Source organism: Mustela nigripes, chromosome 2, assembly GCF_022355385.1.
Source record: "Mustela nigripes isolate SB6536 chromosome 2, MUSNIG.SB6536, whole genome shotgun sequence".
NCBI classification, from domain to species: Eukaryota; Metazoa; Chordata; class Mammalia; order Carnivora; family Mustelidae; genus Mustela; species Mustela nigripes.
The window spans coordinates 160,686,735-160,700,781 of NC_081558.1; the positions used below are offsets into that span (position 1 = coordinate 160,686,735).

Consider the following 14,047-nt stretch of genomic DNA (forward strand, 5'->3'; position numbering starts at 1 on the left):
GAAAAAGTCTCTTAAAGCAAGGTAATTTCTATTTGATTTTCAGACCTTGTTTTATATCTGAAGTTTTTTTAAAGAAGCCAACTTAAAATAATCAATATGCCGAAGAGGCATATCTCGGGGCCGCAACAATTGTTCCCCTTTAGGGGCTCTGACATTTTAGGAAGTTGTGCACGCGTGAGTGCTTGCCTGCACCTCTGACTCTCCTCCCCCTGGGGTCCTCCTCCTGCTGCAGGGAGGTACTGTGCTTCTTTCAGCTCTCAGCACCAGTGGCCAGAGCAACACGCGGTAAGTCAAGAGCTGACCCCATTAAGAGCACCAGGCTGGCTGAGGGGAAGTCACCCGGGAGAACGGAGAGAATGGGGAACGCTCCGCTGGGGGAAAACAGGTGAGTCCCGACTCTCCAGAGGCAGGCAGGGGAGATGGGACAGAGCATTGCAGCCAGAAAGAGAAAAAGAAGTCCTTGGGTGCGGGGAGACAACTGGGTAAAGAACTGAAAAAAATTACGTTCCTCCTGATGGCCATACACTAAGTTCAACTCCTTATAGAACGGGCCTTCTCCCCAGAATCAGAGTGAGCCAGCCGCTGGTGGAGAACTCCTAAAAGGCAGAAGGACTTTCTCAAGGGAGGTCCATCCAGTAAACTCTGACTTCAGAAAGGAACACTTTCAGGGGCTGGCGGGGCCCTGGGGCTGAGTGCAGGGAGGTCTCCTGAGTTCCGAATGCCTGTAGGGAGCCGAAAGACATCACTACTCCTTTAATTACTATTTTAGTTCAAAATAAATAACAAGCTTCTGCCCACAGTGAGGCCTCTTCCTGTATACATTCCCTGCGAAGGGTAAGCAAAGTTCATTAAAATCGGTCAAGAATTTGACTTTTTCTAGAACTCAGTTTCCAAATTTTAAGAGGACATGCTAATACAATGCCTATCTTGGCAGTTTCTAGTGTGTGTGCTGCTAGCACAGTGCCTTGCAGTAAGGTTCAATAATAAGAAGCTATCGTTCTGGGGAACCATCATCTTCATTAACATCAAAGCAGTCATTATAAAAATTAGTACCATCCAAAACAAGAGAATCCCTGGTGAGCTGGTCTAGAGAGGATGAACTCAATGGGACAGGGAGAGGGAAAGACTTTTAAGGATTACATTCGGCATTCCAAGGCTGAGTTCCTGCCCCTGGGAGCAAAGACACAGCACTCAAAATGCCACCTGCCAAAAGGAGGCTTGGTGAGCCCATGGGATGTGTCCTGCCCCTCCCTGAAACCCAGTGTTTCCTAAAACTCCCCCCTGGTTCCTCACAGGCCTTGAGCCATCTGCAGCTAGGGCATGTCATCAGCTTATAAATCCTTATTCTCATATCTATGTGTGAGTTCCTTAAACGTAGAGACTGTTTCTTAGTCATCTTTGAATTCCTGTTTCCTGGCATTATTTCTAACAAACAGTAGGCACTCAAAAAAGAGTTTGATGAATGATTGGAAATGTGCAGAAATCACTGTCTTGAAAAGGAAAATTAAACAAAATACAGGTATAATGTGACTGAGAAAGTCATGATTTTTATGACATTTGTAGGATTTTTTTTTTCTTTTTTAGAATTTTGGTGTGCAGGTGAAGGATTAGGACATCAATACATGTTAGCTGTAGAAACATTGAAAAATACATAAAGTATAAATAAAATGGTAAATCACAGCTATAACTATTGGCAACATTAGATACATTTTCCTTATTTTTTAAAAGATTTTATTTATTAGAGAGAGACACAGCAAGAGAGGGAACACAAGCAGGGGGAGTGGGAGAGGGAGAGGGAGAAGCAGGCTTTCCAGGGGAGCAGGGAGCCTGATGCAGGGCTCGATCCCAGGACCCTGGGATCATGACCTGAGCCAAAGGCAGACACCCAACGGACTGAGTCACCCAGGTGCCCCAGTAATATTTAATGTTTAGTTTCTTTTTCTCTGTATTCTCAAATCCCCACAAGTGAGAAAAATGGTTATCAGAAACCCAACCTGAGCAAGGAACAGATTTATTTTCTTTATCTAGTCCTTTCTTCTCCTCTTATCCCATGTTCTTTGTCTTAGTGCTGTGAAAAATGATGACTTACACGAGACAGGCAGTACCCTTCCCCATCCCTGTGCACCATCCCAAAGATTGCACCAGTGGCTAGGCCTCTCCATTCACTGATAGTCTCGTGGTCATCATGAGCAATCCCAGCCATGTGGGAACAAATGATTTAGGACCAGTTGTGTGTGGAGGTTGTCGGAGAATGTTGGTGGGCTGTTGCCATGGCAATGGAGGAACCATCAGATAAAAGGTTGCCATGTTTATTAAAGAGAAGATGCGAACAGATCTGAGAGGAACAGGTGGAAGCTGAGGTGACACACAAATGGAAGAAATGACAAAAAGTTGGAAAAATTGGGAACTGAGGGAGGAAGCCCGAAAAGGAAGAACTTAGCTCATTCCTGATTATGTTGGATTTTAGGAGGCAGCAGAACACTCAAGAAATACCCTGGGCTCCAAAAAACCAAAGCTTCAGAGAGAGGACACCCAGGTGAGAACATTTCCAACAAAACTTCTCCCGGCCTTTGCCTATTAAGAGTAAAGTCTGTCAGGTCCTAGACTTCACATACACCACAATGGAACATGCTGCTTTGCCTAGCAGCAGTTGTAAATTACAGTAAATGTGAAGACAAGACAAAAGACAAAAACACTTTGAACCTTGGACAGGAGAGGTGCCATTTTGCTAGGAGCCTAGTGTAACCCCCAGCAACCAGAAATAAGGCTGCTAGTTCCTACTATCTCTGTTCATTTAGTTCAAGTATCTTTGCGCTCCAGCTCCATCCTGACCGTTCCTTTTTAAACTCTATGTTTCTATTTCTGAGGTGACCACATCTCCCACATCATCATGATCATTGAAAGGTTTATGGAAAGAGACTCTTGCAATTACCCTGATGCTGTTAAACCAAGACTTTCTGACTAGTCCCTTTGAGTGCCAGGGAATCAGTAGACTATGGAACTAGGGTCTTACGGTCCAAGAATTTTCAAGAGTGGCAAAGCTGGGTGTTCTGTGGCCTATAGAATTATTTTCCTTTTTCCCATGGTTTCAGGAGAAGCTCTTGAAAGAATATCAATTAAATTAAAAAGCAACCACTGAGCCAAAGTTTGTGTTAGGAGTTGGGGAGACAGAGATCCCCCAACACGGTACATGTCTTCAGGGCAAGCGAAGGATCATATATTTGGGGGACATCCCTAGACATGTATGAACGCATACAATGCAAATGATGAAAGAGACCAGAGCGGTCATGGGCCTTATAACAAGGGAGAGACTGGGTGGACTACAGGGCTAGGGAAGCTTTGCATTAAGAGAACCTGGAATTGCTATCATAGAGATGCATCTGGTATCCCGCAGAATGCACCCCAAACCAAAACATCCGAGTTGAAATGCAAGAATACGGGGCAAAAAAATTGCATGGAACAAATAACCAGCTTAAAAACAGTTTTTGCCTGAATTTAACTTTACGTGACCCTTACAATGTGGGTAAGCCATGTAAGCATCCTTATTTTATGACAAAGAAACTGTGGCTCAAGTTTTCCAGAGATCCTGGTCCAATCAGTAATTCAAAATTGGCTGTTTTCATCACCTGACTCTCCTCAGAGAATCCAGCACTAATGAGGTTCAGTGGTTTCCTTGTGTTTCTTTAGCCACAGAAACAGGAGATAGAAACTACAGTTTCTATCTAAAGTAGCACAAAGAGGAGCCATGCCTTTCAGTCCTCAAACTCTGGGAGTACAGGGAGCCCCTGCAGCTATCAGAACACTCCACCATGCCAGGGCCTATGACCTCTCCTTCAGAGCTCTTTGCAAGGGAACTCCCTGGGAAGCTCACTGGGAGGGATATTTCTGGGTGGTATTTTCACAGATGCTTTTACATAGTGTTATAGGGACATGGAAGGCTTTCACATTCAACTATGACTCAAGTTCAGAAAGATGCCCAGCATGATAGACCTCAGATTGAATGCCTGACCGCAGAAAGATCGGACCTTTTCTGCCTGCCACAAAAGAGATCCCAAGTCCTGTTAATTGACCTGCCCCTTAGGTCAAAGAGGCAGATATGATGACCTGAGTCAGTTAGAGTTGCTCTGTCCTCAGCTACTTGTTCATTTATCAAGGATTTATTGAAAATAGATTTACCAGACACTCTGGCACAAGCTGGTGATCTTTGCCGGAGTTGAACAAGATAAGTCTATAGGGTCCCCAACTTTATGAAGCTCTAGTGTAGGATGTGAACAAATGAATTCCATCCTACACTAGAACAGAAAGTTCCTTCCCCCATTAGGAGTTGATAAGCAACGTCTTCACATTTCCTAAGGGGCAGTTAATGTCCCACGAGGAAGGAGTCATTGTAGCATGATAGATGTGTCCAAGTCCTCTAGAATAAATGCTGTCTTTGGGGTTGTGGGGAGGAAAAAAGGTTTTTCACAGAACCGGCAAAAGGAAGGGAGTCCCCCTACTCAAGCTGTAGAAACCAGCATGATTTGTGTCATCTCTCGGTTATTTCAGATGCTGCGGCTGTGTTGCCCAAGGGTGTTTCTGCCTTCCATGGTGAGTGAGAATCGTTTTCAAGAGTTATTTCCCTAAGTGTGGTTTCAATGTGGTATTTACTGTAAATCACCTGTAACTGCCCACTGTCTGTGGCCACAGGGGAAGCCTGTGACTCCCCAGACGCTCATCTGAGAGTCAGTCAGGGAAGTGATAATTGGAGCCTGGTGAGAAACAGGAACAATAGTCTTGATGGTGGTCCTTGAACTGGAAAGCCTCAGAAGCAAGGATGAAATTGGCTCCAGTGGAGAGAAGGGACCGCTTCCTCACAGGGCAAGGGCCAGACTCCATGTATGGAAGCGCACAGTTCTGTCCCTTGCACAGAGAACTCACAGCCGGGGTCGTCATTCAAGTCATCCACCACAGTGGGAAAGCGTTGAGAGTGAAAGACATGCTAAAAATAGTTCAGGGTCCCGAAGTGACTGGTAAGGACATTAACTAGACTCCCTAAGCCAAGTGAGACCTATGGTCATGCTGCTTGGCGCACATGACATTGTCTCCTGAGGTGATAATGAGCTTCCTTTATATCCAGACTGTGTTCCTCTGGAGGACTCATTTCTACAGAATAGTTACCCCTGTGCTCACATGGGCTGTGTTTGCTTGCTTGCTTGCTTGCTTGGAGATCAGAGAGGGGGCTTGGGGTTGGAATTGGAAATAACCTTGACTCCTTATGTCACATGATATAAAAGAAATTGATATTTTGTTAGAAAAAAATCCCCCCAAATAGTTACCAATGATGTCACCATTGGTTCTCCATTTATAAATCAATTCTACCTCAGCCCAGAAAGGGGAGAAGGGAGGACACACACACACACACACACACACACACACGCACACACACACACACACACACACACGCAGGTGGAGATTTCTACCGGTCTTATCTTTCATATTTCCTTTTATCCATCTTCGTTTTCCATGACGCTAAAGGAGGTATAACTTTAACAAATGAAAGACTTAAAGATAAGGTTTTAGAGTTCAGTGTCATTTTCTCGGAGAGTTTCAGAATATTGAAACCACCAATTTTCCTTCCTTTTCTTTTTTCAGGAAAAAAGAACATATTTGTAAAGCAAAGCCAGATTCCTCAGAGGAGAGTAAGTCATTGCTTTCTCATCTTTTCTACTTTGGACAGACTTACATTTCCACACTGTCCCTTCTCTGGGCTTTGCAAGCTCCTTGGGCATCCTTCCAGTGTCATACTTACACATGAATCTGTGTCACTCATCCAGTTGCTTTTCTCTCTCTCCACGGGACTGTGAGCTCATCAAAGCAGGAACTGGCTACTGATCTCTGTGTCCCTAACGTCTGGAGGCCAGAGGAGTGAACTGGAAACAATAACTGGAAAGGTGGAGGGGCGCAGAGAGCAACCGGGAGGGGCAGGCTCTTGTGGGCAAGCTTAAGATTGGGGTTTTTGTCTTGAAAACTGCAGAAGTATTGAGGACCTTTAAACTAGGGGCCAGTATGACGTCCTTTGCATGAAAAGATGCAGCGTGGGTTGCTGTGTAGAGAAGTGCATGGCAAGAGTGGATGCTGGAAGATCACTTAGGAGGTGAGGCGGTGGTCTCTGGAGACAGAAGAGTACTGCAGCTAGGAAGGACTTCGAGAAGGAGAGGGTGCTGAATAGCAACACATGTAAGAAAGAGAGAAAGGAAGTATAGGCGAGGACAGCCCACTGTGTTTGTAAAGAAAAGGGGTGGAGTTTTGCCTCTGCCTTCCTGGGTCTAAAGAGCAGAGCCTAATTCATTCACTCTGAGTCTTGCAAACTAGCTCTGTCAAGTGTGTGAGGGAATAATCCGACCCTCCCACCCCTAACATCTCCTCTGGGAATCGTGGATCCCAGGAAACCCCAATCTCCATCAGAGCAAAACATGGTTGAAACAAAACCTTTAGGGACGCCTGGCTGGCTCAGTATGTTAAGTGTTTGCCTTCAGCTCAGGTCATGATCCCAGAGTCCTGGGATGGAGCTCCACATGGGCTGCCCAGTGTGGAGTCTGCTTCTCCCTCTCCCTCTGCCTCTCTCTCCAGCTTGTACTACTATCTCTGAAAGAAAGAGAGAGAGAGAGAGAGAGAGAGAAAGAAAGAAAGAAAGAAAGAAAGAAAAGGAAGGAAGGAAGGAAGGAAGGAAGAAGAGGGAGAGAGGGAGGGAGGGAGGAAGAAGAAGAAGGAAGAAAGAGAAGGAAGAAAGACATCTAATGGTAAATCTCACAGACGTTCCTTATAGTGATACTCAGGGACGTCGTAGATGGCCATGGGAATTTATGGAGATGTGAGAATCTGGGATGTCAGTCCTTGGGGAAGGTAAACCCGTAATATAATAAACTAGAGGGCCTGCAGGAGCACACCCACCTCCTGTGTGGGAGGGCATCCTGGGACTTCCATATGAAAGCTTACGTTGGCGTATTGAGTTGGTGTGTTTGCGAGGGTTTAGCGAGTGTGTCCGTTTGTGTCTTTGCTGAGAGACTAGAGCCAGTTGCTTTTAAATAAACTGGCTTTTGAAAAACTGGCCTGCTTTTGTGTGTCTCTGCTAGCAAGTTCAGGAATGGGATTGCTCAATTTAAGAATTTTGTTCCCTTGAGCTTTTCCTGAGCACTGGCCCCGCACGCCTACCATCCCCTGTCGCCTGCAGTAGACAGACAGTCCTCTTTTGCACTATGGATCCTTGAGGTCCTTGTGTACTGCTTATGCTAGCCTGTGAGCCCCTCGAGGAGAACTGTTTCTGATTTTTCTTTGTCTCCACAGTGCCTGGTACAGGGTAGATGTGCAATGAATTTTTCAGGAGGGAGGGCGGGGTGAGGGGATGGAGGGAAGTGTGGTTTCTCTTCCAAAGCCCCACCAAATGGGTCTCCCTCCACTCAGACTCTCAGCCCGCACAGCTCTGCTGTTTCTTTAGATGGTCCTGTCACTCCCCAAGGATGTGTCGCAGGTCATGATAACCTGCTCCCCTGCTGTTTGGGTCTCCGACTGCTCCTATTTTAGAGTCCAACCCTCCCCCCCACTCTCCACCCTCTCTCCTCAAATCTCCCCATGACCTGAAATTGATTGTATTTTCTTTCTCCAGATGAAAGAATGTCATCTGCTCCCATGCAGGTAATGGAAACATCTCTGAGCCTTTTTCTGAGATGCCGGTGGCAAGGCAGATACCCCAGATGGCAGAAGTTGGGCTCCAAGACTCCTTCAAACCTCGATATGAAAGAAGGACCTTAGATGCCAGTGCTTGTTAGCCCAGGGCCCTGTACGGGGCCTGGTGGCAGTGGCATCAGCCACCTCTGTTGTACATCTTACTGAAAGGAGCTAATATATATGGAGTCTTTTGTTGATGCTAGGCAGTGTGCTGGGAGCTTTGCCTGTAGTGGCTAATGTCACTGTTACAGCAACCCTGTCAGACTGGAACTATTATTTCTCCTGTAGTACAAATGAGAAACCCGAAAGATTAAGTGATATTCTCCCCTAAGTCAGACAGCTGACAAGAAGTCAGGGACATGGTTCAAAAACCAAGTCCCAGTTCCAGATCCAGACTCTCCCTCTTGGACTTTGCTTCTTTGCTTTTTACCTTCTGAGATTCCATTGCCTGGGAGCTTCTCTTGAGGGCTTCCTTTTTGAATAATGCCAAAATCTCTAGAATAAGTGTTAAATATCATAAGAAGTCATCTGAAGGTGGCCTCAGATTATTCTTTTATATAAGAATGGGCTGCCCTCAGGACCTGAGACTTGGGAATTATATGTATGACTGGGGATAGTCAGGGGTCACTCTGAAACATGGACCAGAGAGGACATGTCTGGGTAGGCTGAATACTCTGGACAGCATGAGCTCTCTGGATGTCTGGGCTAGAGGTTGGGGTAGGGGCAGTCATTTAGGAAAAACAGCCAGGGGGTGGAGGAGAGATGGTCATGGAAGACAAACTTTGGCCAGGGTTGGGTCTGTGTTGAGCCTGGAGCATATAAAGAGAACGGCACAAGGCCCACACTTGATCAAGTTCTTCTTTGACCAGCAGGACAATGCTGACCAGAACTCCTCGGAGGATCTCTGCTACACCCTCATTAGTCACAGCGTCCTTGGGAGAAAGCCATCAGGGACCTCTGCCGAGAGGTGCTATGAGAATGTTTCTCCTAAGACCGAGAAACCCAGGAATTACTTGAGAGAAACTGAGACTTCGTATGCACTTCTCCGGGTGCATTCCTCTCCAAGCAATTTGTCTTCCCCAGAAGATGAATATGAACTTACCTAGTAGAATCTCCTTCCATGCCCTGCAACAGCCACATCTACCTCTGCTACCTTCGAAGGCTCAGGTTTCCTATTTATAATGAAATAGTTGGACCAGCACTTGTCTAATAGCAATAAATAAAAACCGGGGGTGCAGGGCTCTGGTTGAGGCAGGTGTAGGGTCTAGAGTCTTTCAGGCTTACCCCCACTCCACACACACAACAGCCTTTGCTACAGGGGTCTCTGCAGAATCTGATTTGCCAACCACAGGACCTCTTAGATCCAGCTCAATATTCATCATCCAAAGACCAATCATCTACCCTGAACACCACTCTTTGAGAACAGAGTGGCCATCTTTGATTCCAAATGGCTTTGGAAATGGGCTGCTTTGCTCAGTGGCAGATGGGGGGGAGGGGCAGTGGGGGGGTGGGGGGGGGATTCTTGGTGCTCTACAACTTTGAACATCACAAAGGCAGACCCTTCTCCATAAAATGTCCACATGATTGTCTCCTAGAATCACAAGGAAGCTTTATCTATTATACTAAGTGTGCCAAGAGAGGGGTCCACTGGTTCCACCATGTTCAAAGGCCCAACCCCTCACTCTGAGCCTTCCAGGTGGGCACCTATGTGTTCCTCTCACCCGGTGCCACTTTGCCATGTCCTTTGCATCATGTTCTTTGACTCGTTGACCCTCGTGGCTTTGTTGGTTATGTGAGTGGAATCAGTAAGTTCTACATCAGGTTTTTATATAATTTTTCATATAATTTTAATCTATATTTTTTAACTTTGTATTTCTCTCTAGAAATCTTAACAAGAAAATCATAGCATTAGAGGATGGTAGAGTAGAAAGACCTGTGGAGACACTCTAATCCACTATCCTTTTTGCTCAGAGAGAAGTAGCACAATGTACATTGCAAGTTATTGACAGAACGTTATTCAGAGCCTGATTTCCTGGCTTCCAATTCAGCACTCTTCCAACATACTACATAGAAGAGGCTCTACTCAACTGTATGGTGTATGTCTGGATGAACTAACATGTCATGTATAAAATTTGGGGGAAAAAATGTCCACATGGGGAAAGTAACACCCCCACACCTCCACACCATACCCCTTCTCAAATGAGCCTTTCTCCATATGTTCTGATTATTTTTCCTAATGTTTTCTTCATTGTTCCTAGAATTCCATCTATCCCCTAAAACAGGGGTCAGCAAACTGTGACCCACAGGCTAAATCTGACCTACTGTCTTTCTTTGTATAAATAAAATGTTATTGGAACACAGCCAGTCTTATTCACTTACACTGCATACATGTTCATACTGATGATGGCTGCTCAGCCACAGAAGAGTTAAGTAGTTGTGACACACACTGGAGGTCCCGCAAAGCCAAAAATCTATATATATTTTTTGCCCTCTTCAGAAAAAAAAAAAAAAAATTAGGCACCCAGGCCTAAAAGATGATACTTGGAGATAACGATAACAGAAATGTGTTTGAGTATTGCAACTCTTAAGAGCTGGTACCAATAAACTGGCAGGAAAATATTAAACCACAAACGATATGAATGAGACCAAGAATAATCAGCAAATTAGACTATTTCTATCCTTTATTTACACCTGTGTTCTCCACTTCCTGTTTTATTTAACCCGTGGTAACTGTCTTAATTTTAAGGAAGTTAAAATAGTAGAGGTTTGTTGACGAAGTAGTAGATAACATTAAGTGTTTAATTACTGTTTTGTCCCCAAAAGCACCTAATGTTAAATAACTGTTATTTAAAATGCACTAAATGCCAGCGAGGAGAAATGTAGTGACAAGAGGTTGGATGAGTCCACACGTGTTTGCTGAGACTTCAGGCAGTCGATGGTCTTCAGCTAAGAGCCAGTCACATCTGGGTATCTTGTCCTCTGCCAACATCCCATTTTCAGCCATGGAACCCTGTGGAACCCTAACCTTCACCCTTGGCCAGAATTCACTTAGGGGAAAGAGTGTGGACACGAGACTCAGCCTGTGAGTGATTCCAATCCTGGCTCTATCCCTTCCTCCCTCTGTGACCTTGAGCATATAAATTGAAGGTTAGGCTTTATCAGGGGCAAACGGGAGGGTGGCATCTAGTGTATGTAATTCCTTTACCGCGGACCTTGAATAAATGATATCAAGGAGCAAAGAGGAACAAACACTTTCGCGACACGTAGAGGAAAATGTGTTGACGGGCGTGATGACCAGGGTCATCCAGCGATCTTCAGTGGGTTAGAAATGGCACCACTGGGTTTTAAACTGGAGTTTTTCATTTGGACATTGAATCCTTGCTGGAGTTGACTGGTTTAAATACTTATAGTACAATATAAGTTATACGAGTTTGAGTCTTCGCCTGTGAAAATATTACTTGTCCCAAATAGTATATGCCTCTTTCCTGCAATGTATTAAATATAAATGCTTAGCCAGGGACATTTGTTCTTATAATGAAAGCCAGAATGCTGAGGGAAGGGAATGATTTTCGAGCAGGAGAGCCCTTCGGGAGTGCTCTATCTGCATATAATGCTAATCCTGTTTTCCAAACACTTCAGGATTTTGGTGAAAGCCCTGTAACCCTCTTCACAGAAAATGCACATTCACACACACACTCACACACACAGTATTTTACACAATTTCTAGTGGTGGGGGATGCCACCCATCCATGGAAGAATTCCTGGGTTCTTTTTCTTTTCTTTAAAGACTTTATTTATTTATTTATTTTTTATTTGACAGACAGAGATCACAAGTAGGCAGAGAGGCAAGCGGGAGGGGGGGGAGGAGCAGGCTCCCTGCTGAGCAGCAGCCGGATGTGGGGGCTCCATCCCAGGACCCTGAGATCATGATCCAAGCCAAAGGCAGAGGCTTAACCCACTGAGGCACCCAGGCGCCGCATAATTCCTGGGTTCTTGATAAGAAATGGAGGCTGAGGATTTAAACTGCTCCCTTGGGACATAGATACAATCAGGAAACTCCCCTCCCCCATGCTCTCCTTACACCTGTACACAGACAGTTCACAGAGGCAAACTTCATGCGGCAACGGCAGGCTTTGTGGTTTCCGTTTTACCTTCATCGTAGCATCTATAAATAATCCCTTAGCCTATGCATAAATTCCTATTCAGAACAGAAGAGAAGTACAAGAAAAGGGCAAAGCTAGGTCAGAACAATCTACCAATGATAACAAATAAATTCAAATGCTGACGTTTTTAGGACAACCTTGGGTGACAGGTGCTTCGAATATTCTCAGGAATGGAATGGAAGGGCATAGGCACAACAGGGCAAGATATCACAGGAGCCTTCAGACAAAAGGAGATTCTGTTTACATGTATCTGACTCTGTCCTATTTCCAGCCAGCCTCTTGTGTTCAGAAAGCACCTGGAAAGTCCCCAGATCTGAGCGTACCTCAGTTCTGCCATCTGTTAAATGGCTCAGTGTAAGTTCTTCCCACTTTCCCGCTTTTGTAAGGCACTCGGGGGGATCCCTGCGTGATCATTATCATCCAGGAAGCCTTCTACAGTCTGATGATGACATCTCTTAACTCACCCCTTCCCCTCTCACCACCTGTGCTCTTTGGGGATGGAGTCAAGCCTGATCTAAACATCACCCTAGGGTGCCTACCAAAGTCAGAGGCCATTGATGGTATGAGTTTGCCTAGTGGACTGGACATTGCTCCCCAAGACGGTGGAACTCTAGACTCATCGTTTCACTTCTCCAGACCTCAGTTTCCTAATATGAGAGGAGGGGACTGCTTGTGGACACCACTGCCAGTGACGCAGGAATGATGTGAAGGAGCCTATTGTAAGGCAAGGAACCACAGTGGGAGCAGGGAAGGGAAGACATCCAGAGACTTCTCTCATGTTTCTCAGTACTGATGAGACTCTGAATGGGGCAGGGATCCATGCAGAGCCCACAGCTAAAAGGGAAAAGAGTGGCTCAGTCGGTTAAGCATCCAACTCTTGATATCAGCTCAGACCTTGATCTCAGGGTCATGCAATCAAGCTCCACATTGAGCTCCACATTGGGCTCCACATTGGGCACGGAGCCTACTTAAAAATAAAAATAAATAAATGAATGTATGAATGAGAAAAGAAAGAACATGATCTTATCCTAATCAGACACAAGTGTAAAGGAAAGCAAATCTATTTATTCCAACCCCACCACGGCTTCAGGCTCAGCTGTGTCGTCCTTCCTAGGCAAGGCCGTCTCCAATGAAAGGACACCGACCACTCTCTTCTCTGACTATCCACACCCCCACAGTCTGTCTCCATGTTTACACCAGGCTGGTTTTTCCTGCTGTTTCCTATCTGCTCTGCACAGTCTCATTGCCTAACGAGACCAGCAGCTTTTCTTTTCTTTTCTTTTTTTAAGATGTTATTTATTTGACAGAGAGAGAGTACAAGTATGCAGAGCAGCAGGCAGAGGGAGAGGGAGAAGCAGACTCCACGCTGAGCAGAGCACCCGATGCGGGGCTCGATCCCAGGACCCTAGGATCATGACCTGAGCCAAAGTCAGCCACTCAACCGACTGAGCCACCCAGGGAGCCCTTCTTATTATTGTCCTCCCCTTCACCATTTTTCCTGGACTCGTTGCAAAACACATCCTTAAAATGATCTATAGAGCTAAGTTAAATTGAAAAGTAGAAAAGAATTGGATGCATGGACAGAATTTCTCTGGCAATGACAGAAGTGGCACATGCCACTATTCTGACTGTACCCCTTCTGCCTGAATCTAACGGACTTCCAGAAAAGACCAGTGTCTCTTCTCAAATCCTTCAGTGATATCACAGAGAGCTGCTGAGACCTCGTGATGCACCAGGCGTTATGCTCATCATGAAAACGTATGACGACCAGTAAACTCATCTCCTACAGCAGAACAGTGTAGACACGAATACCATTTTTTTTTCCAGACATCTCAAAAGGCTTTAGGCACAAAGTTACAAAGTTCAGCTCTTCCCACAGCACCAGAGCCAGAGTCAAACCTATGGAAAGACTTCATATGACTTGCAAGGGGTCAAGATAGTTGTGTTTTAGTGCTTTCCAAAGGAGAAGGGAAAAACCCACTGTCCTGGCACTTCCTTCCAGCCCAGGCCCTTCATACACTTGGGCCTGCCAGGAACGTGCCCTGGAAAGAAGCAGAGGGGAGGAAGGGAAGACAGGGGTGGGAGAGCGCCCCCTGCTCCCCCTGCAGCAGAGGAGGACCTAGTCCACTCCAGCCCCTCCAGCTCAGTCTTACTCAGAAGGGGAAAATGCCCTCCAGGAA

The 14,047-nt window shown here is 45.6% G+C and overlaps 1 protein-coding gene across 1 annotated transcript; it reads left to right on the plus strand.

The window, feature by feature from the left end:
- Nucleotides 1-249: 249 nt before the first annotated feature.
- On the plus strand, nt 250-9,181 carry GCSAM (germinal center associated signaling and motility). The gene is given in 7 exon segments (XM_059388126.1): nt 250-385; nt 2,468-2,536; nt 4,546-4,587; nt 5,632-5,678; nt 7,643-7,671; nt 8,577-8,803; nt 8,805-9,181. Coding segments are annotated over 7 exon segments (525 nt in total). The 5' UTR covers nt 250-356; the 3' UTR covers nt 8,887-9,181.
- Nucleotides 9,182-14,047: the final 4,866 nt, after the last annotated feature.